General features: G+C 42.5%; 1 protein-coding gene across 1 annotated transcript in view; it reads left to right on the top strand.

Moving 5' to 3' along the window:
- The window catches only part of ENTPD7 (ectonucleoside triphosphate diphosphohydrolase 7), a 154,198-nt gene that overhangs the window by 49,179 nt on the left and 82,336 nt on the right, over nt 1-22,683 (top strand). The window contains exons 5-6 of the mRNA XM_085606314.1: nt 6,579-6,729; nt 17,039-17,142. Of these exons, the coding sequence (XP_085462440.1) occupies nt 6,579-6,729; nt 17,039-17,142 (255 nt within the window). The remainder of the gene's footprint in view (nt 1-6,578; nt 6,730-17,038; nt 17,143-22,683) is intronic.

Below are 22,683 nucleotides of genomic sequence, written 5' to 3'. Positions count from 1 at the left end.
GGTTTCGCACAAGACAACCATCCAATTATAAATATGTTCAGAATTACAGTTGGAAAAATAATTTGCCAAACCTTTTTTGGGGGCCTAATAAGAATTTTAACATTATAAATATTGCCCCTCGAGGTTTTGTCAGATTGGATAAACCCCCCCTCAGTCATGCTTCTTAAAAAATCGTTTCTAGTTAATTACATATGGTAAGATAAAGCTGCACTGTTAAGCCTGACCTAAAAAGTGATGGGTGGGTTAACTGAGTTAATCTTGGCCACAGGCAATTAATTACTCCTGGCCACAGTCAAGTCCATCTTTTGTTACTGCCCTTCATGCCACCCCAGGCAGGAACCATCCATGTGCAAATCAGCTTTGGTCCTGCTCCCTTCTGGAGGGATGTACTGTACTGTACTGTGCCCCTCTAGACTGGACCTCTGTCTGGAGAGGCACAGAGGGTGAAAAATGTTAGATTTGAATGCTATGCAGTGATTCCAGTAAATTGGACTAGTTGAAAGTATTATTTGAATCACCTTTTGTGTAACAGTTTCTCAAATAACCGAGCACCAGACTCTTGCACTCAACGCACAGCTGTGCCTTCTGTTTTCATGTGCTGGAATCAATGGAGATATTGCAGCCTTTCCTCAACAGGACAAATATTGGTCTTCAAGAGCTTAGAGCCAATAGTTGAAATGCCTTTGAAGCGTATGCTTAAATCCAAACAAATGCTTTCTATGTGGTCTGAGAGGAAAGCCATGTTCTGTGTACAGGAGATGAATAGAGCCACATGGCTCTTGCCACTGAGAAGTGTCACACGTATTGTTCCACCACCGAGTGCCATCTGAGTTTTTTAGCTGTTGCTGCTCACCATGTGGAAACGGCCTCTAAATATAGTTTTTAAGGCATGGATGGCTCTCCTCCCAGGCACTCGAGCTGCATTTGATTGTTCACAGCAGTCTGTAAGCAGTGTGCAAAGAGGAGCACGTTGGTCTGTGCCAAGTATAGCGACTGTGAGGTCGCTGTACAGACAAATGGAGCGATAGGCGGGAGGGAGCGAAGACCGGGAAAGGAGAGGGAGTGAAACACAAACCGGAAAGCTGGAGGGCTGTGATTGAGCCACAAGAAGTGGACAAACACCATAGTGAAAGAGGAAGGGGTGCACAGGAGTAAAATACACCCCATGTTTGTAATGCCAAAAACGCACTTGAAGCCGAAGGATACACCCATACAGCCAATAGCATTAGGGTAATATATTCTGGGTTAAGCCCAGATGTGATCGACAAAGTCTCAAGCCAATCAATGAAATAGATGGCTAAAAAAACAAAACACAATAGTTGAAAGGGGTGGACCGAAAGCCCACTCTAAGTATATTGCAAACAGAAGGTCTGTTTGACAGGCGTACTCTCCAATCATGAAAATTGTACCTTCCACACATCTCCTACACGTGCAGCTATTTACAGGTGCCTGATATGTTTTTGGGATTTCTTTCCAGAACACTGCCAAGAAATGGGTTTTGTAAATCCTCTGGCGCTAAGATTTTAGTCAATATGCCAACCTGAGACAGAAAACCAGATTGACTGTAACCACCATGCAACCCACTGCGCCTTAACTGTGCGAGATACTTTCAGGTAACGGTCTGTTCGTTTTAGATTTCACAGGATTAGTTTCATCATAGAGGACAACGAGATGCGTTCAGTAGGCGGCAGACCCCCATAGTACAAAGAAAGAAAGAAACAAATCTAGAATGTACTGATGGGCAGATTATACAGTGGCATAATAAGGAGAAACTCAAAACTGAAGCGCATTTTCGAGGACGACACAAGAACAGAAGAGATGCACCTTCTAGGAATCTCTTTTAGTGGTGGTGGTGGTACTGGGTGTGTGTGTGTGTGTGTGTGTGTGCAGCAAGCTTGCAAGGAATAAGGGGCTAATGCCCACGTTCATAAGATATAGGGGGTAATATCCGCTGATTGGGACGGGAGCAGATGGAACGTGGGAACCTATCCCTGAACTTAGGTTTCTGTCCCATAGAGACCTACAATCTGTGCACACCTCTGCATTCATAAAGTGCCTCATTGGAGCCTTTCAAGTGCCGCCATGGCGAAGAAGCTGCTCTGCAAAATTCATTTTTAAAGACTGGTGTTTGTCTTTCAAAATGCTACTCGAAGAAGTGTAAACACCTGCGGTGAAGGGCTGCCTCAAAGTAGCAGAAAAGCAGCCTCAAACCTTTCACTGCAGACCAAAGTCTAATCTGCCACGTACCTCCGCGAACCCTCCGTGAACAAGAAAGGGAAATGTGGCAGTTCCGAGACATTAGTATGCTTTGGAAGTTGGGACACGCATTCACCATTCCGGTGTTAGCCATCAGAGACACACCAGGGACTTAAACCTTCTAACTAAACGAGAGCCGTTGGGTTTGGACTGTGATGGTTTGAAAACTCACAACCTGACCGGTCTGTGTATTTTCACTGCTGAAGCGTCTCTAGTATCTAAACCGCGACCTGGATCGAAATTGTACAGCGGGCACCCCCAGTGGCTTCGATATTAAAATGTGATTCAAAACTCATCCTATTTTCACTGTTGCAGATTTTCATAGTTGTACCCACAAAAGTCAGTAAAATTAATCCTCACAGCCCTATTACTTAGTTAAGTCAGTAGGTTACACAGAGTAGTGCGCCATTCCTAGTTCCTCATAGTCTAAATGCTTAGAAGAACTGCAAGTATCAGAATCCTTGGTAGTGGGCTTTGTAATCTTTAATGTTTACAACTCCGAGAGCAAATTAACAGATTATTTTAATCAAGTGTTTGTTACATATTTGTAATTTCATAAATATATACATGATTGTTGTCAGATTTCGTGCACTTTGCAGGTTATGATATGAAGCTAATGGCAAAGTCTACAGGCCTGATTGGTTTATTGGGTAAAGTTATATCTTATGTCTTTGGTCTGATCTCTTTATTATAAAAAGGTATGACAAAGGCAGTAGTCTTGGCTTGTTGAAACGTATTTGTTGGGGCTTATTATGCCGCCTGGCATTATTATCATCTGATGGTGTTTCCTAACCATCTCCATCTTCTTCTCACCATGATAATGTCAATGCTTGCTTTCTTTTATCTGGTGAGCCGTCTCTGGTTGGAGATGGCGGGATCCCGGGCAGGGCACATAATAGGTGCACGGGGAGGGCATTTGTGTTTGACGAAAGTTTGACAATAGCCAAACGCCCCCCGGCTGCATCCATGGGGCAGGACTTACTGTTGTCCCATATTATAGCTTGATTACCTTTCAGAGAATGCTGAGAAGGTAAAACCATAAGTTTGCTGTTTCATTGCGACACAGGGATGGGTGCACCTTAGCATGTGCATACCTCCCGTGTCATTGTTGGTCCTGAAGAAAGCCTCGCAAATATGCAAGTTGAGGCTGAAACATGTAGACCGTAATTATGTCACAACAATAATTCTGTCATGTATTACACTTATTGGATGCCACAGGCCAAATTGTACCTGGCAGGACATCCCCCCCCCCCCCCCCCCCCCCCCCCCCCGGTTTTAATCTTGCTTTATTAATCCAATATTAAAGTTTAGGGAATAATAAAGGCACTGTAAAGTTTTTTTCACCTTTTCTCACTTTGCACTACCAAGAAACCAGCTCCGCTGTAATCCGGTGTTGTAGCACACCCGAGAGGCATTCGGCCACTCGAGTGGGGTCCCTATAATGAAGCATGTCAGCAAGTAGGTTGGTGAGTGAGAGTTCTTCTTAAAAATAAATTTTCATTTCTTTTTCTCCTTTCATCCTATGCACTAGTTGCAACAGGTGTAAAAGCTCCCTATTTTGATTGATTATGTTTCCTAACCATCTCTATCTTTTTCTCACAATGATAATGTCAATGCTCGCTTTCTTTTATCTGGAGCTCTGTCTCTGGTTGGAGATGGTTTGCGGCCAGAAAATGCACAAGATCCTTTTTGGTTTACTTGTGTGGAAGGCTGACCATTTTGTGATGTCTTTTTGTGTTTATTGTAAAAAGCATTTGTTAAAGCCAATAGGCCTAGAGTGGTGGACTGGAATAATACTGTGCTTAAAGCCTGTAGGCAAGCATTTACTTACATGAAATCTCTAATTCTTTCAGCTCTGTAAAAGGTCTTTAGTGAATAGGGCACATATTGGCAGGGATAATCTTCCTTATCATAGAGCAAGCTAATGTTCCAAAATTGTACAGTGGTCAGTCCTTGGAGTACCTCGCCCTCATTAAGCCCCAGAAGTTAACCTAGCCCAGAGAACCTTCGTATTTCTACCTAGGGATTGCCTGAGCAAGTGGATGAAAATGTGATGAAACGGGAGCAGCATATGGCCATTCCAGTATCTGAATCAGAGATCACAGTGCAAAACCAAAACTATCTGTTCCCTGGTGGCCACGGGTGCTTTGGGGGGATTGGGGGTGCCCTTTGAGCAGAGGACCTGAGTGATGTGCCTACCGAACCTGGCTCTGTAGAACAAATGCCGCTCATTTACCCTATGTGCTTCAATCTTCTACTGGCCTCCTAAATATAGTTGACAAAAGGAGGAAAGATGGTCGTGAGGATTCTTAAGTTTTGGGAGTTTGGGAAGATGAATGGGCAGCAGGGCGCCTCAACGGTCAAGTTGAAGGAGGGTGACTAGAGAGAGCTTTACTGTCTATTATTGCACTTAGTGCTGACCATAACTTTAAAACGGAGAGCTTTTCAGCTGCAGTAAGACATTTTGAGAAAAGGCTACAGAGATTATCGTTAAGAGTTCTGGAGGATGATCTCCATTAACGGCTGCGGTGAATATTGGCTCCTTGGAATAGGTTGGATTAGCCGAACTCCATACACAAGGAGGTATCTGGCAGAGAACGTGTTGAGGATTTAAACCAGGATGGAGCTGATGGACAGTCTGCACAGCGGGGCTGTGATGAGCAGCTTACGTGTTCCCACAGGGACACCAGAAGTCAAGTTTCAGACTAAAATGGAAAACCTGTTTCTGTTCTTAAGAAAAGGTCAAATTGAGGGAAATTCTAGTAGGAGGTTCTAAGGAGAGACAAATGACCGTTCATACCAGTTACAGTGAGATGAGAGATGCGAGTTAAGGTGCCCCCACTGTAACCACTCGGGCTGGAGGGGTGCAGAGCAGAGACGTCCACATTACTATACCAGTGTCTTTCTGGAGTGCCTTCCTCCAGCCTAAGTAACAAGGTGATCTAGTCCGAGCCTTGGTGACCCAATGCTAACTACTGGCCGCAGAGGCCCGCCTGAAGCGTGTATGGGGCCTCTACACATACTTGTGCCTTGACTTCTAAAATCAGTGTGTGCATTACTGGGGAGCAGGGTGTGAATAGCCTTCTCTACCCCTTTGACACACCTGTACAATTGTTTGTAGCTCCTCGGTCAGAAGGCGCAAGACCTGCACAAATCTCATTCTTCATGTTGTTCTTACATCTTGTAAAAATTAACATTTTTTTGACAGACTTGTTAAAGTAGCTTCAGATGCAGGTATTCACATATCCATGATTTGTAACATTTCTTTCAAATGTACTAATACACCGTGTTTTACATTCAGTCTGGTCACTCATTTTGCCCCCTTTTCCAAATTACTGTTAAATATCACGATTCTAATGCAAACCTCACGATAGCCATTAACTAAAGCAAAGAAAACTTCCTAAAACTTCCAACTACATAACTTGATACAATGGAAGCATATAAGATAGTGCTATAAGCAAAGATTGTTAACTCGAGTTTTGCAGTTTCCTAGTTCAGAATATATACTTTCAAAGAGCAGATTTGGTAATGTTGTGAACAATGTTTAATTTGAAATGACTGCATATTTTATTTTTATAATTTACATCCACCAAATATTTGTGCACGTAATTGTGGAACTGCACAAACCTCAAGTGACATGGGTAGTAGCAGAGCAGTAATTGATTATATATTTTTTTTTAATTAGTGAATGTTAACAGTTTTGACATTTCTTAAGTCTGTAAATAACATTATAAGCAGTTCAATGATGGCACTCCTTAAGTCAGTAAAACCTTAGTTTGCCTTCATGGAATTCAGGCGTGTGACCTGTGGGGCACACATTGTGGTCAGCATCCATCTCTTTACTATGTGGGACCGTTTTTTTTTTTTTAGTTTTTTCAAATTAATATCAAAAACCGATACTTTAGCAATCTCACTGAAGCTGTTTATTTAGCTTTTGAGCCGCTGTAAACAGTTACAAGTTATTTTGAAGATTCTTTGCTACGGCCACCATCTAATTTCTCTGACGCACTGTGTTGATGTTCACTTTGCTATTTCAGTACAACTTTCTAAACCCAGTTGTTATGTTTCTTGTGAATGGGCACAGGTATTGGTTGGATTGGACAACCTCACTAGACTGTTTTCAAATTGTATTTTTAAAACTAGGTTTATGAAAAATCACCGTTAAAAAAGATTAACATTTTTATTCCTGTACCTGTTTTTTGCTCACCTGTGCTGTCCTCAAAGGTTGACTTACCACTTTGCCTTGTTGGTCGGTGTACACACAGAATGCTTTGTGTTGTGTGGGCCTAAGTTACAATAACTGTATCTTCTCTTTCTCCCAGGTATCTCCACCATGGCCTTCACACCGGAGAAAGCGAGTGATTACATGGAGCCCCTCTTGAGCTTTGCAGCAGGACATGTTCCAGCGAGTAAGCACAAGGAAACTCCGCTGTATATCCTCTGCACAGCAGGCATGCGGTTCCTCCCTGAGAGGTGAGCAACAGCCCAATAAAACCTCTTTGAATGACTTGTGCAGAAACCTCACATGCAATGAGTGGTAAATGTCTCCTGAAATCTAAAAAGCATCAGTGCAAGCCAAGCTATCCATGTTGAACTGCAAGATGGAAACACAAGTCCATTTTATTGTTTGTCCAACATTGCTCTTCCTTGCTCTATACTTCTAGCAAGGACATTTTCTTAGAGGGCTCTTATGTCTTGTGTTGCATCTACATCTGGATCTACGCGGGTGGTAAGACTCAACCTTTTTCTTTAGTTTCAAAGGAGTTTTATGTTCAGAGGGCATTTTTATAATTCCAGTTAAAAAGAAATCTGCTCCTCAAGTTGTAGACCTCGTCAACTTGCTCGCTACTCTGTAACTTAAGAAGGAAAATTAAACTCGCCAAAGCAAGTTTATCTGCTTGAGTATTAAGGACATTTCTCTGCACAAGCCCCACAGATGAGCTGTGGACCTTCTAAGGACTCCTGTTTGATATCTGTCCATCACCTGCTTGTCAGAACTGTGTGCCTCCTTGGTTGTTGCCAGCATCTGTTGTTGCCCCAGCAGATTAAAAACACGAGTCTTTGTACATTTTTGTACTGGTTGTTGTGACAATTATCAAGGTCACGTATATGCCTTTTTTTAAAGTAAAATGCATCTGGTCCTTTGGCTCTATTCTTGGAGTTAATCCTTTAAAATCACTGGTGTTTCTTCTACCTCAAAACACGAATAATGAGAAAGAAGCAATATCCTTTTCTGCACACTTAATTCATCATTTTCCATAGGTGCATCTGAGAGGTTTGATGACATCAGTTGTGACATCCTCTCACTTATGATATAATTTTGTGCTCCTGGCTTACGGTAAAACCCTGACTCGGATCTTCCATTTTCAGTCACTTGCTGCTGAATGTTTGTCCCTTCTCTGAGAGCTGCTCCTCAATCACCATACATTTGTCCTCAGTGGAGATCGCTAATGATGTGGTGATGCAGATCTTACAAGCACTCTTCAAAAAGAAACTTTTCTTGATCTGTCTGCCCTTGCAACTACCCCAGATGCATACTTCTGTAGGATAACCAAGCCCTGAGAGTTTGTTTGCCCTTAGCCTAGCTTTATATGTTCTCGAATTCTGCTGTACTTTTTGGATCAGAAAGATGGAAGGCCATAAGGCCCCTAATTGACCAGCCTATCCTGACCTATAAGCCTTGATATTAGAACTGTTCAACAATCCTAATATTAAACCTGTTCAAGTACGTTTTCTGGAACAACAGTCTCCGAGTTTCTGCATTTTGTATATCACTTTCCTGTAGAACTCACACCCACCATCCATTAAGTATGAGTTACTCTGTTCAGCAAATTTAAATTCATTCCAAGACCATTAGATAGTAGCATGTCCTAATAATTTTATAAAAGCCAAAGACTGTTTTCATGCATATAGAATTTCAAACAACAAGACCTGCGAAAACTACAGAAATGTTGACTAAAGCTGTTGGTGCCCAGCACATCATAAACAAGTGTACAAACTAATGCTAGAAGACCAATGTAAATTGTTCAGAGTAAACTCTTGGAAATCTTCAATGACATACTTGTATTCTAAGTTGAAAAGTCAATAAAATCCCCTTGTTGCCATCGTCTTGCAGCCTATCACTAAATTCTGGTGTTATGAACTTCATCAGCGTTTTCAGTCCCACAATGAAGATCACTACGTTACTGCAGATCCTGATACTTATACTATGAATTAGACCGATTGTAAGAATAATCCTAGAACCTTTTATATTTTCTCTCTGGAAGTCAAACCTCCTAATAGTAAAAATGTAACCCACTTATGGTCAGTCAGACCCCCGCTTGGGGGCAATACGTCCGCAGGGGCTACTGGGTCACAACTGTGGTGGTTGGGGTTGTTTGGCTCTTTTGTCCTAGGGCCTGTCCTACTATGCCAGGTACGCTCTTTCCACACTTGACTTGCAGGACACCGAGGGGGAGCAATCCAAGGCTTCTCAAGGAGGTAGTGGGGGGAGGGTACTGTGCAGAGACCAAGAACTCAACAGTCTAGCAGGCAGGCACAATAACATACAGTCCAGTCTAGTGAAAATACAGTCCAGTCCAGTGTTGGTCTTACAAACCAGTCTAGTGAAAATACAGTCCAGTCCAGTGTTGGTCTTACAAACAACAGAAGTACTTTATTGGCACTGCAAAACGAAATGTTACACACAGGAAAGAATGGGGGGGGGGGGGGGGGGTCAACTGCAAGGTTCTACGGGCTAAAACAAATTCTTAGTTTCCAGTTACCTTGTGTGGCTGGAAACCCTAGGGCTAGAATCGGTTCACGTGAGAGTTCGCTGGTTGGTTTATGCCGTTGAGAGCTAAATGCGAGGACCCTTAAGTCGGGTCAGTTTGTATTGTGCAGAAGAGTTTGTATTGTTACACATTACTACAGTAAAGTTTGTATCCACACTCGTTACACCTCTGTGTGCAGCTCTAACACAAGACAAAGTATCTCAACATGGCCTCGTGTTTTACCTGCCTGTGCGAATGCAGGTCAGCTCTGCAGTGCACCCTTCACACTCATAAGGTTGGCGCCTTTGTCTGAACGGTTGCAGCAGCGGTCGTGCCTCTTGTTTCTCGTGGTTGATGAACATAATACAGCATCCCTGGTTCGGTGATGGCCTGTCTTCAGCAGTTGCTTGAGACCCCAGGCTGTTTGAGTGAGGAGATTATTTGCTATGGCTATGATGAAGTATTTACAGCATGTCCGCTGCAGCACAGGTCCTCTTGGTCATGGCTGTCATGCAGACACCAGCCATGGATCACAGACCTCTTTGAGTATTCTGTGGAGCCCCCCCCCCCCATTCTTTGGTCAAGAAGAACTTGGGGACCAGAGCAAAGTGGGATGGCTTATTTGGTTTGGAACCCACCTTTATACTCCTTTTTGTGGGTTTTTTTTTCTTTCAGACAGGAAAATTTGACCCACTGTCTAAAGTCCTGAAACCAAACTCTTTTGAGGTGTTTCCCTTTCAAATTTAAATTTCGGGCTACGTAGATACAGCCTTTGTGCAAGCTAATGGCTCTCACAGTTGGTAGGAATGATGGTGGCTTCAGGCAGGATTATCCCAAAACATTAGCACAATGAAGCGGGAAATCTCTGCATCTGGCTGTCATCACCCTTCTTTAATCAGCAGTCTGGGAGGTTAAAAAGGGCATATCCTGCCTGGAAGCTCCAACGCTTTTAACAGTGTCTGCTGTCTTGCCTGCCCCACTCCACTACCAACCAGCAAATGGCACTGCTCAGGACTAATCAACAATCCCCTGCTAAAAGGTTCTCATATAATTTCTAAGAGAAGTCTTTTCTCCATCTTCCCTCACCTCTGTGCCTGGGTTGCCTCCCTTCAGCTCCAGGAAGGCAGGCAATTTCCTTCCACTGTCTGGGGAAGCAGGAACCCATCCTCCAGATTGTGCTGTCAAACCAGGGGGGCTATACAGAATGCTTTCCACTGGTTCCAGCAATTTCACTCTCACCACAACACGGAGTCTTGCTATCATCCACTCCATATGTACATATACTAGACATCTATATCTGATGTCAGTGCGAGCGTTGATATGTTACATATAAGTGGAACTTTACATGAGTGGAACCGGTAGACCTCACTCTTCTTGTAACAGAAGAAAGGTCTACTTAGCACCATTAATCCACAAAAATAAGGTATGCTCCCACCACCGCTTCATGGCAACAAGCTAGGACCTGGAGTAGTCCCATTTAAGTAAAGAAGGTCACCAGGTTCTGGACCTTGGAATCGTGATGGATGTGGCTATGCCTCAGCACACTCTAGATGGGTGTGTCAGCTGGGCAGCAGAAGATCAGGGTACTAGTTTGACATGCAGTCTGGTCACTCAGGGCAGGAGTATACACCCTTTTTCTTTGAAGGGGATATTTCCATCCCAACAGTCCAGTAAATCCTCATTCAGGTTTTTATAGCATATAGTGTCACAACCTCTCTCCCTCCTGTTGCCTCTTCCCATCAATCCTACAACCACAGCACTCTACAAAGTTCCTTCGCCATGACCAATCAGACAGTCTCATCTTACTCTAGCCCTGTTCTTTTGAAGGATCTAAGGGATATTACCATATGTATCTGGGTGTACATTTAAAAACATAAATTACTTGGCGAGGGATAGTCTGGGTTGTGCACTGAGACTACACTTGTACATATGAAAAATTGTCTTCAGTCTGCATGACTATGGCTAGTAATTGGTGTTGGTCTTTTCTGGCTCCAATTTGGCCTTTAACAACCTAAAGCATGTCATCTTTATAATCCTTCTGGTTGGCTGCAGCGAAGATGCTGAGCTCTCAGAGCTATCACTGGAAGTGTTTTAATCGTTTCTTTCTGGCTCTTTGACGTTAGTGGCAGCAGTGGGTGTTGAGTTAAAAAGTAAGAATGTGTTCCTTTCTGGTTGACCTAACAGTCGGGAGTATATTCACTACTACTTAGTGTAAGTGCAGTTTCCTCCTCAATATATTTTGATGGCTTACTGTGGAATTTCAGGAGGATGATATTCTGTTATGATTCAAGTTTTTTTGCCAAGGTTACTGGAAATCTGCACATAATATATTAATTGTTTCTTCGATGTGAATGAAAGAAAACTAACTGACTTCAGTTGTTGAAAAGACTGACCTCCTCTTTTCATGCAATATAAAGTAAATAACATTTATATTTCTTACAAAGCAGCATTGTTTTAAAATATATATTGCTAACACTTTGAATCAATACCTGTTCGAATTAATCATCCGAGTTTTTCAAAAGAATGGAACAAGATCTCTGCTGGCAGCATTCTATGTGTTGCTTTCATAACCAGTAAGCTGAGCATTGTACAGACGTTTTCAAGAATCAACACTGCCATCTACTGTTCTCTTTTGCTTTGAGGAAAGGAGACCGTTAATATTTAAGATCTGGTTTTTTTAGCACAGTATATTTTTATTGTTAACCAGAAAACAGTTATTAATATGCTAATTAATTAGCTTCCCATCCTTTGCCCCATATCACATTAAAAACAGTTATATAATTTGAATAAAGATTAATAACTGTTTTAAAGTACTTTTTTCAAATTCAGTTTCTTTCCACCCTTTGCCCCATTTCCTTTTTCAACCCGAACTTAAAATGAAAGATATTCGCTCTTTTAAAATTGAATAAATAAGCTATTCTATTTAAATTACTCCACACCCTTTGTCCCTATATCGCCTTTAAAACTCTTCAATAGAATGGAATTCAAATGAAGAAAAAATTTAAATATAAAATCAAAATAACATTAATAAAATTCTAATGTCCACCCATAAATAGGCCGCAAATCTACAATGCTGTTTTTTTGTTGTTGTTGTTGTAAGTGAATGTTCGAATTATTCAGCAGAGTTGTTTTTCAAAAGAATATATTGTATCTGCACTGTCTCTGCTGGCAACATTCTATGGTAACATTCTTTCCTGTCACCTATAACTAGAACACACACATGTGGCTACATAGTTTTCAAGTTTACAACGCATTGAAAAAAAAAATGTGATGTAAGTCTATTTGAATGTACTTGGATCAAAAATGCATTGTAGGTGTAAGTAAATGTAACTGATTCATTGTAAAGGTATCATAACGATCCTTGCACATGCCACCTAAAACCAAGATGGTTTGGTTTGAAGTCCTTGGACACACATCTTCCAGTCTTTACAATGATAAGTTCCTCAGAAATGTGGTAGTATGGCATTGCATTGCTCAGTGGGTAGATCAGTGTAGAACGTTTGCCTTTGATCTGCAATTCTCTCCCTGCAGCCATCAAATACATAGAAGATTTTCTTTTCTTCTTTTCTTTTTTTTAAGACGCAGCACTTTTTCAAATTAATGTATACAGACACACTTGCAACTCAGCGTAAAGAGGCTGCATCTGCCGTCTAGCTGTGTGTGGGAAACAGCAGATGGGAGTCAGCCCTCTCATGACAATGAGTTTGTGGCCTGCTTACTCCTCTAGAACAACAGGTTCAATAACGTTCAATACCTTAGGAGGCATCTGATCCTGGTATCCAGTTTCTAGAAGTGCGCAAGAACTGGCACTCCGCTTCCTGGGACACATTTGGGTCCACAATGGTAGTAAACTGACAACTGAGCCTGGAGCTAGATAACCATCAGACCATAATTGATGATTGCTCATTTTCCTTTTAGGAACATTGGTATACTGAGTAGGCTAGTGCAGTCTGCTCTATTAAATTGATATACTGTACTTAGAATTGCCCATTGCACTGTCTGCCCATGCAGGTATCCAGTCTCAATTCTGGACAGCTGTGTCCGTATGAGCTACTTCTTGCCTGGCGTAGTTTGCTGTATAAGCATGTGGGGTTGGAAGGGCCAAGAAGGAGTATCTGCTGGATTTTACTCCACACTGGCCTGGGTAGAGAGGTCCCTAGGAGTTTAATTCCACTCTCTGTTCCTTGGTAATAAAGGGGTGGGAAATTGAATTTCTTATCTGCCTATCCCAATTTTCTCATCTCAAGATGGCAAACGACCCAAAAGAACTACTTTTGACTTTTTTCCCCCAACTTCTAATCTTCCTTTCTGTGCAAGATTGAGTAGCTATGTTGGTATATTGGGGGACCATCATGATTTATAACTTGACCCAGAAGATTGTGTCCTTTAGTTCTGTAGTTGGCGTTTTCTTATATGCCCGGAAAGTTGATCTTGACTTAGCTCTAACCATAGTTCTTTAGGACCGCTTGCGCTGGAGAGTGAGATCATGAGCTATTTGAATTGGGGGGTGTGTGGTAATGCACCCAGTGGGTGAGCTGTTTGGGGTGCCGTAGAATGATTTCCGATTAGGATTACTTGTTTGGGAAAGTTCTAATCTGCAATGTAGGGGTCAAAAAAACGACTTAAAACGTTAATTAGTGGAGCCATACTGAGGTATCAAAGGCCACTGATGGCGTTTTTGCAGGTGAACCCAAATAAAAGATGGTAAGAAATGGATAATTACCAAAAGATGGAAGGGAAGCTCCTTTAAGCCTCAAACCACGAGGGTACTGAGTTTTCACACCAAAATGCTTTGGCTTTATGGGCCCTATGTGGGTATTATATTAATATGCCTTAGCGACATTGCTGCTCTCCCCCTTCCATGGGGTGTGGTCATGGACGTCAATTCCCCAAAATGCCAGGGGTAGTAGAAATGTCATCACATGCTCTGTTACTGTAATGAAATCACTGGAAGTGACGTCATATTGCCAACGACCCCGAATCTCGCTGGAAGTGATGATGATATATTGCAATAATTGACATTGCCGAAGCCATAATAACTGCACGATTAATATAATAACACAAAACTAACATGTCTGTTATAGATACCACCTACAGTAGGGTACTGACATGATCTTTGAAAACACCATGAGCGGTAACAGATGGGAGGCATTGAAGACTGTTAAGAGGTCTTTCCCCTGATCCCATCAATTGCAAAAAAAAGTGCCATAAATAATACACTGTACAGTGGAATAGTTGAAAATGCTGAACACACACACACCTGCACACACGACACTACACCCCCACCCTTTTTTGTGTGACTACATTGAGGGCTGCAGGGAATTTTAGTGCTCACACACAAATATATAAAGAAGGTGTTTTGTGACTACTTAAAAGAACTGCTGCCCCTTATGTTTAAGCAAATGGAAAACATGCCTAATGCATTCTATCTAGGGTTATGGAAAAGCAAAGCATTACTCTAAAAGTCCTATTGGATGGTGAAACCTTTCTAGCAAGGTATGATGGTGGGGAACTACCCTAGAGATGACTGACTCCAAGTGAAATTTTACATGGTAAAGGGAATAACTTTTTTGCAATTTTAGAAGGAAAGCAACAGAACAGTACAGTAGTTATAACTATAGGGCTAAAGAGTGTGGGTGTGGGGACTCCACAAGATTGGCTCTCTAAAATTTCCCTCAACAGAACACTTGCAATTTGATGAATCATAGACTGTATTAAACCTCAGTTTCATGAGGCAGTGTGTCCTAGAGTTCAGGCAAATCCCATCAGATCACAAATATCATAAATCAATTCAATTAACTAAAAGGCGCTCACTCAATCCCTGAGTTTTAGCTCGGCGGAATAATTTGTAGGATTTATTACAAAACAAATGCAAATGAAATGTGGTCTAGAGTCATGTGCCATCAAGGCTCTCGGCATATAGGGCATTACAGAAATGTGCAAAATCAAACATTTTGACCCAAATGAGAAGCACATTCAGGCTATAAATGGACAGCATCTAAGTCTTAAGGAAGGTCTTCTGACTCACCCTAAAAACAAGGGTTTTTATACATTATTTTAACATATGAAATTAGCGGAACTGCAGAATCATTGTAGTATTATGAAATTTGTTACATCCATAGCAAATCGGAGCACAGTCTCATTAAATGCCTTAGCACCAAAGACCTGTCCCTTTTCATGAATAATTATTTAACCCCCTCTCTGCTAATGCCCTACAGAGATAATGAACCAAACTGGATACATGAACAACAGCAAGCTATTATGAATGAATAGGATACAGTGAGCTATTAGAAAGACCTTGAAGTAATAGTTGCAGTTTTGTGACTGAGCCGGGAATGATTTACTGAGAACAGCATGAACACGAACAATGGATATAAACAAATATAATTCTGTTTACTGCTTCCTTCAGAAATAACAAACAGTGAATTGTGCAGGGGGAGACCAGGGTGACATCCATTTTGAACAATATGGCTGCTAGGCCCAAATTGAGCACAAGTTAAATAGGGGCAGAAAAACACACACATACACATTGTAGAAAGCTCATTTCAAAGACCACATCACTATATCCGTGTGTAATCCTTCTGTACGTTGTTAATGATGCAAAAAAACATAACTGCTCAACAAGGGAAAACATAAATTCTGTTCTATCCTCCCTCAATAGACACATTCTGAGGGCAACTTAACTATGGTGAAATCTCTGGTCATTCCAAAAGCAGAATATATTTTGACATTCCAGTAATTTTTTCCATGTGTTTGCAATCTAACAGTGTAATCAGTGATTACATTTTTGGGAATTATAATACTGTGGATAAATTGGTTCAACAGGCGCTCCTGCATACACGGCCATTAAATAAACTGCTTTTGCAATTGCACAGTGCAGGAGACCAGGAAAATCTAGTGTTTGCAACAACGAAGGTCCCGCACATTTTATACTGGTGCCTAAACATGCCGTCACACATCGGGTGATCCTGCTCAGATCCTCTTTCTATTATGATAATCTGCAAGCTTTCATGCGTGCCCGGCCTCTTTTCTACTGACACAACTTGTGCCTCCAAAACTTACAGCAGAAGCAAACAATCTGAAGATCAGATGCTTGGAATTGTGGGTTTTGGCTCGACATCCTGGTGACTTATTTGTAGCATGCACATGTTCAGTTGCCTAAATTGTTCACTTCAAGAAAAAAGAAGATGCCATAATGAACCTATTCTGCAGAATGCAGAGTTACGCAAGATATATAACCTGTTTGGAGGCATATATGATGGGACTTGTGAAGAAGAAATGATAACTGTCCCAGAAACCAAATTACACACATGTACTGAAGCTCAAACCGGTATTTCTAGCACCAAGGCATTCCAAATATCCTACCAGAGGAAAGTGCTGCATATTTGATGACCACTGCATGAACACATAAGAAAGCACAAAGTCTAGAGTGCTGTCAATGATAGCAAAAGAGATACACAGCTGGGAAATTGCCAGAAAAATGCACATTATTACAGAACATGTCCTGGAGGTGCGCAGCGGCACTGCAAATACTCTGGTATCTAGACGCCATTCATGAATGGGAGTTCGACCAGGTAAAAGCCGACAGGACTGTTTCACCGTTGTTGGTTTTCTCAAATAGGTCCATTAACAACCATGAAATGCCGCTATTAGGCAACCAGTCAAGGAAAAAGACTACCCTGATATAGGGTCTTTACACCCTGATACCAATTATTGCCCATGTTGTGAGGATGTGAATATTATTTTTATGTATGGCTTGCACTGAAAGCCTCTAGCATAAATAACCGGACCAAAATCCTCTTATTAATTGCTGTGATGTAACATCTTTGGTGGAAAAAAGTTGATATCCATATTTTACATTGTGGAGTATGTATGTACTGTGGTTGTTTTTATCTGACTTGATTGTAATCGTGAACCACATCCAATCCCATTGCTCCACAAATGAGAAAATGGGCTGTCTTAAAAGTTTTGAAGGCTCTTCCTGCCAATACTGTAATGGGGAATATTCTTTTCCCTTTGTGGTTTTGCAGCCAGCAAAGCGCCATTCTACAAGATCTGCTGAAGGACATTCCGCTGGAGTTTGATTTCATCTTTTCAGAATCGCATGCCGAGGTGATATCTGGGAAACAAGAAGGTACAAAATGTGCTGTTGATGCAAATGAATTGGGGCTATCCTTTTTGTTTCTGAGAAAAGGAAATGACCAGGGGTTTTCGAATGGTGCAATAATTTCGAATTTATCAGGGACCTATTGCATGTGACAAGTCATTTAGACTTATTAACCTTATGAAATGATACACTAGAATATATTAATAATAGGAATCCTTTATTTATGCTTACTTGTTTTTTTGGTGCATTTTATAACAATTGTTAAGCTGATGCATATTTAAAAGAACAAGTTTGGTACAGTACATTAGATCTGCCAAAGTAGAGCATTATTCCTAATTGATTTGAAATACCAAAGGCCAACTTAGTGCCCTTGGATTCTATTGTTGCCAACAGCGCCATTGCTGTTTTCCCAGTTAATTTATAGTACTATAACCAAAATACCAACAATGTTTTCCTAAATGAGCGAAGCAATGAAGTTCAGGAAAGGAAGCATGGTATTATACAATAGCACATGATTTTGGAGTCATTATTACTTCTCTTTTTCCTGAAACACGGTATATAAATCTCCGTATTTCAATGTGACGTAAAATATGGGATGGATCAGCTTATTAGCTTTATATATCATTTGTATCCAAAGCTAATGACATCAAATTAAGCAAGTTTAACCAAGTAATATTCATAAATTTTTGTGTTACAATCCTGCGCCTCATATTTTTGATATAATTTGACAACACTACATTGTGCATCATTACTGGGAACTATATTATTGCAAAGCTGTGTAGGAGACCCTTGTGTACTCTTCGTGCATTCATTTCATTTGACAATGGAGCAGCTGCAGGCTACAGACATTGGTAAAGGCTGGCTGCGCTCAAAATTGCAAGGCCCAAATGGTAATGTCTTGGAGTCTCTTTCTGACCTACATCCCGACAGTGTATGTGAATCATACAGGGGAATGGAAGAAAGGCAGATACTGTGGGCATGGGCCTTCCTTCTCTCCCTTGCTTCAAAATACCAATGGAGCAATAGAAGAAAATGAAATTTCCAGCTTCTGTACCTCTCTCTGCTCTGCCAATGGAATAAAAGCAGTTTGGCAGAGCGGAAGGAGAATCTGGTTGGCTGCTGCCTGCTTTTACAACTCCTACTGTCCATGTTTGACTGTTTACTACTGTAGCAATGAGCACAGCTGCAATCATTAAACCTACACAACAGCAACTGGGAAAAGCTTAGATGGTTCTGTGCAGCCCATGGTGTGATAGAGGACATTCCACTCTCATGAGGCAGAATACTGGAATAGCCTTAGCGGGCTATCTTGGCCATTATAGTACTGCTCCCTTGTTGGACCAGGCCTTTAAGCCTACTAAAGCCCTCTACACCGGGCTAGAATCTGTTCTTAAAACCTCTGTTGCATCATTCTTTTGAGCCTAAAGGCCCTTTTTTATGGTTCAAATATTTTTATTTTTAAACTTTACGCATAGGCGTGCCTATTGCCACAGGTAGTCCCACTCAATATAAACTCTGTTCCTCAACTCCCCTCTTCACCAGACCAAGAGTAAGGAGTGCTCATCGTTTCCTTGCGATGCTCATACACATCTGTATGAAAACAAGTTGGGGGAATGAGTCAGAATAAGTTGGAGTGAATGAGGGACTAAGAGTGAGTGAGAATATATGAGCAAGTCAGAGTAAAATTCAGTGAGTCCAAATGGGTAAGGCTGAGTGCAAAGGAGTTAGACTGAATGACTGCAAGTGAGTTTGAAACAATGAGTGAGTACGAGTGAGGGTAAGGATATGATGCTGTGTTCATGAGTGTGCTGTTGGCCCTGGCATACTGAAGTTAATCTGAAATGCCGGGTATTGGCCGGCTGACCTCTGTTTAATGTTATCTTTGCCCTGGCATCCAGTCCATCATTCGAAAGCTGCGGTCTGGAAGCCCAACGGTCTAATCAAGAGTTGATTTTTTTTCTTTCCTTCGTTTTCAGTGGTGCAATAGTGTATTTTGTTTTTTGTCAGGTCATTGAAAGGCCGAGCGTCTTACTTAATAAATATTTCTCGTATTCTCCTACGGCCTAGTTTTGCCCATTCCTCGAACGTGTATGTACTGTTCTTGTATCTTAATGTGTTTCTGTTTTAAGAACTGTGCCTCAGACCAGTTAACTACATTTTTCTTCTGTAGCGACCGCTCTTTCCCCTTGTGAGTTCATATCTCTCTTAATGAAACAAGATATTGAGAATTTTTCACTTCGCAGTAGGCAGAGACCTCTCATAGGTCCTCTAAGAATTGCCTTGTGGCTGGCACTTTACTGGTTTATCTAGGGGTTTGTGACTGCTCTCTGGAGTTTATTCATTTGCCCGTTTTCTTCTTACACAATTTCGATGTATTCACCCAAGCTCCTTGTTCAGGGCATCTCTTTTTCAATTTCATCCCTGGGATTGTGGCTGCCTCTGTGGCATACTTGGGTACTCCCACTGCTTGGCTTATCCTGCTTGCTTCGCTCAGTACGGTGAACCACCTCCTGCTTTCTGCTATGGCTGTCTGGTCCAGTATCAGTGCAGGGATCATCCCTGCTACTCAGTGGTGGCCTTCAGGCCCCTTCCTGCACTATTTAGTGCACTCACTGGGCTGCTCTCCTTCCGTTATTTCTCCTGACCCTTTAGAGTTCATTCATAGATTTTGCAGGCCCAAGCCTTCCTTTGTAGAGTGGGCCCGCTAACTACACTGGAAACCTTTATCACTTTCTGGTCTCTGCTTGATGTAATTTCACCTTTATAGCTGCTCTCAAAGCACTATATTTCCAGACAAATTGCTTACTGCTGGGCACCAGGAGCCTGTTTTTCTCTTCTTCATAGGAGAAAGTCATTTTCGTTTGCCTTTTGAGTCTATATTCACTGTCTATCGCCTATACCCAGTCTGTATGTCAGGCGGTGCTGTGTGCCTAGCCAACCTTCTGCAATACTATCTCCTGAAGCGATGTTGCTGAAGCGCTGTCACATCACTGATTCTTCAGGCACTCCAGTTGCAGTCTTTCTGGGCCCAGCATCTGATTACCTGTGAAGGGCGCACATGTTCCAGTTCACATCTCCTCTCAAGCCCCCAGCACCAGCGAGCGAAATGCCCGACTATATTGCTGGTGAGGCGCAGACCTTCGCCCCACATCTTATTTTTCATGTACCATCGAGTGGTATCGTCTCTGAGTAAACTATCTGCAGCGGCATCCAACTTATCTTTGCTGACCACGTCTGCTTTCACTCACCCAGCACCATTTGTTTTTGTCAGCCCACTTGAACTCTGTGTCGTACTGCTTCACCAGTGTTCCCTTTGTCCAACAGTAGTGCTTTCTGCGTAGGCTGCAGTCATCAGGCATGCCCCTTTGTCTCCACCTCTGGGCCTTGCAATGTAGTGGGTGCATTCCTTCGTGGAGGTTGGTTTTGGCGGTGTGGGGGTCTTTGGTGACGGAGAGGATCAGCTGCGTGTCGTCGGCGTAGGAGATGATGTTGAGGTCGTGTCGTCGTGCTGCGTGGGCGAGCGGTGCCATGTAGACGTTGAACAACATTGGGCTGAGGGATGAGCCTTGGGGGACGCCGCAGATTATCTCGGTGGCTTCGCAGCGGAAGAGGGGGGGAGGCGGACGCTCGGAGTTCTACCGGAGAGGAAGGAGGTGGTCCAGTCCAAGGCCTTCTCTTGGATTCCGGCGTCGTGGAGGAGTGTTCTTAGTGAGCGGTGGCAGACTGTGTCGAAGGCGGCTGACAGGTCCAGGAGGATGAGGGTCGTGGTTTCTCCAATGTCAAACAGGGTCCTGATGTCGTCTGTGGTGGCGATGAGGGCAGTTTCAGTGGTGTGGTTGCTGCGGAACCCGGACCCGGACTGGGACAGGTCCAGGATGTTGTTTTCTTCGAGGAAGCTGGTCAGTTGTTTGTTGACTGCCTTTTCGATGACCTTCGCCGGGAACGGGAGCAGGGAGATGGGTCGGAAGTTCTTGAGGTCCTTTGGGTCCGCCTTGGGTTTCTTGAGTAAGGCGTTGATCTTTGCGTGCTTCCAGCTCTCCGAGAAAGTCGCTGTCTCGGAGGAGATGTAGATGGTTTTCCGTGCGGGCACTGTCTATCTTAGTGAAAAAATCAGGAAGCAGCACTTCTGGTTTATGGTTGTGATGGGGGAGAGAGCGTTCACACCTACAGTGCTGCCTTCCTGGCAGTGTCCCTCTCCTCTCACTCAAGTCGATTTCTGAGCAATACCCTTCAAGGGGATATAACCTGATTTTTCCATCAAAACAGGAACTCAGATCTGTGCAGTGCAATGATCATCATCTTCTCAAAGTAATCTTTTATTTTGGGAATAGTCAATGCTCAGTGTACTGAGTATTCAAGCTCTGCAGATCTCTCATTATTGACATTTCCTGAGAAGAAGCATTTTCCTAATGTGATTTGCATGATAATAAATGTGAGAAAGTCTTTTCAAATACTTCTATTTATCAACAATCATTGAGCCATCATGTTGATTGTACGATAGTCCTACTTAATATTAACATTTTACTTCTTTATTAACAATGCTCTCATTGCTGCACACATCATTTGTGCTGCTTCCCAATTGGATTATTTGAATCCCCTTTAAAAATAAAACAAAACTGGCTCATTTCACCTGCTTGTACCCATTTGTTTAAGGTGGGTGTTCTTGTCCTACATTTTCATATTTTATCTTGTGCCACTGTTTGCAGGCTCATCTGGTGCTAGTAAAAAAGATAGTGGATGGTGACGCCCCTGATTGCAGTGGGTGGTGCCAGTGGTGGAAGAAAAGCTTCCATCTACTAAAACATTTTGGGCAATTGCACAGCCATTCACCTGGACAGTTGTTCTAGGTCCCTAGCCTGTTACACACATCCATTAATACTAAATGCAGTCATTTTGCATGCAGTCAGGTCTGTCTTGCATGTAACATGCATTATTGTCACACGAAAGCCCAGCCACGCACATGTGGTGTTTCAGCCTGCGACTCTTATTTCTTACTACCCCTAAAGGCCATTAGAAAGCATGGGGATAAGCTATTTTGGGCAAAGCCTGAAAGGATACAGCCCTTTCCCTTTTAAGTACGTTTCCCAACAGGAAATGATCTCCTAAGAGGCCTTCCCATAAAACAAATGCCGTAGAAAGGGGATGTTCTGTTCTTTATTAAGTAAATTATCCTGCTCCTTGGATTGTTCGGGTTCCAGCGGTTGTACTCGGACGCTCGGCTCTTCCTCATCATTGGAGTCGATGACACTAAAACATGAAGCCAGAAGTTCTGCCTCCATCTGCAGTTCCTGTGCAGGTAAGGCCTTCCAGCGGACCATGCAGCATTTCCTCGGGAAAGTCCAGTTGCCCTCTGGAACTTTTCTCAGGGGTGGGCCCCCTCTGGGAGTTTGGATAATCTGGAGGCTCTGACTTCACACTTCCATAGGCCCTGCCTTTTGCAAAGCTTATGACATGCCCTCCAAGGCGCTGACATCAGTGCCTCATACAATTCCATTAATGTCCCAGTCTTATAAGCTGGTTGGTACTCCACCCTCTGAGCCTTCAAAATCCTATCCGAATTGCAAAAGA

The sequence above is a fragment of the Triturus cristatus genome, chromosome 1_2 (genome assembly GCF_964204655.1).
Source record: "Triturus cristatus chromosome 1_2, aTriCri1.1, whole genome shotgun sequence".
Classification (NCBI taxonomy): Eukaryota; Metazoa; Chordata; class Amphibia; order Caudata; family Salamandridae; genus Triturus; species Triturus cristatus.
Note: the sequence above shows the minus strand (reverse complement) of the source record. Positions and strands in the feature narration are given on the sequence as shown.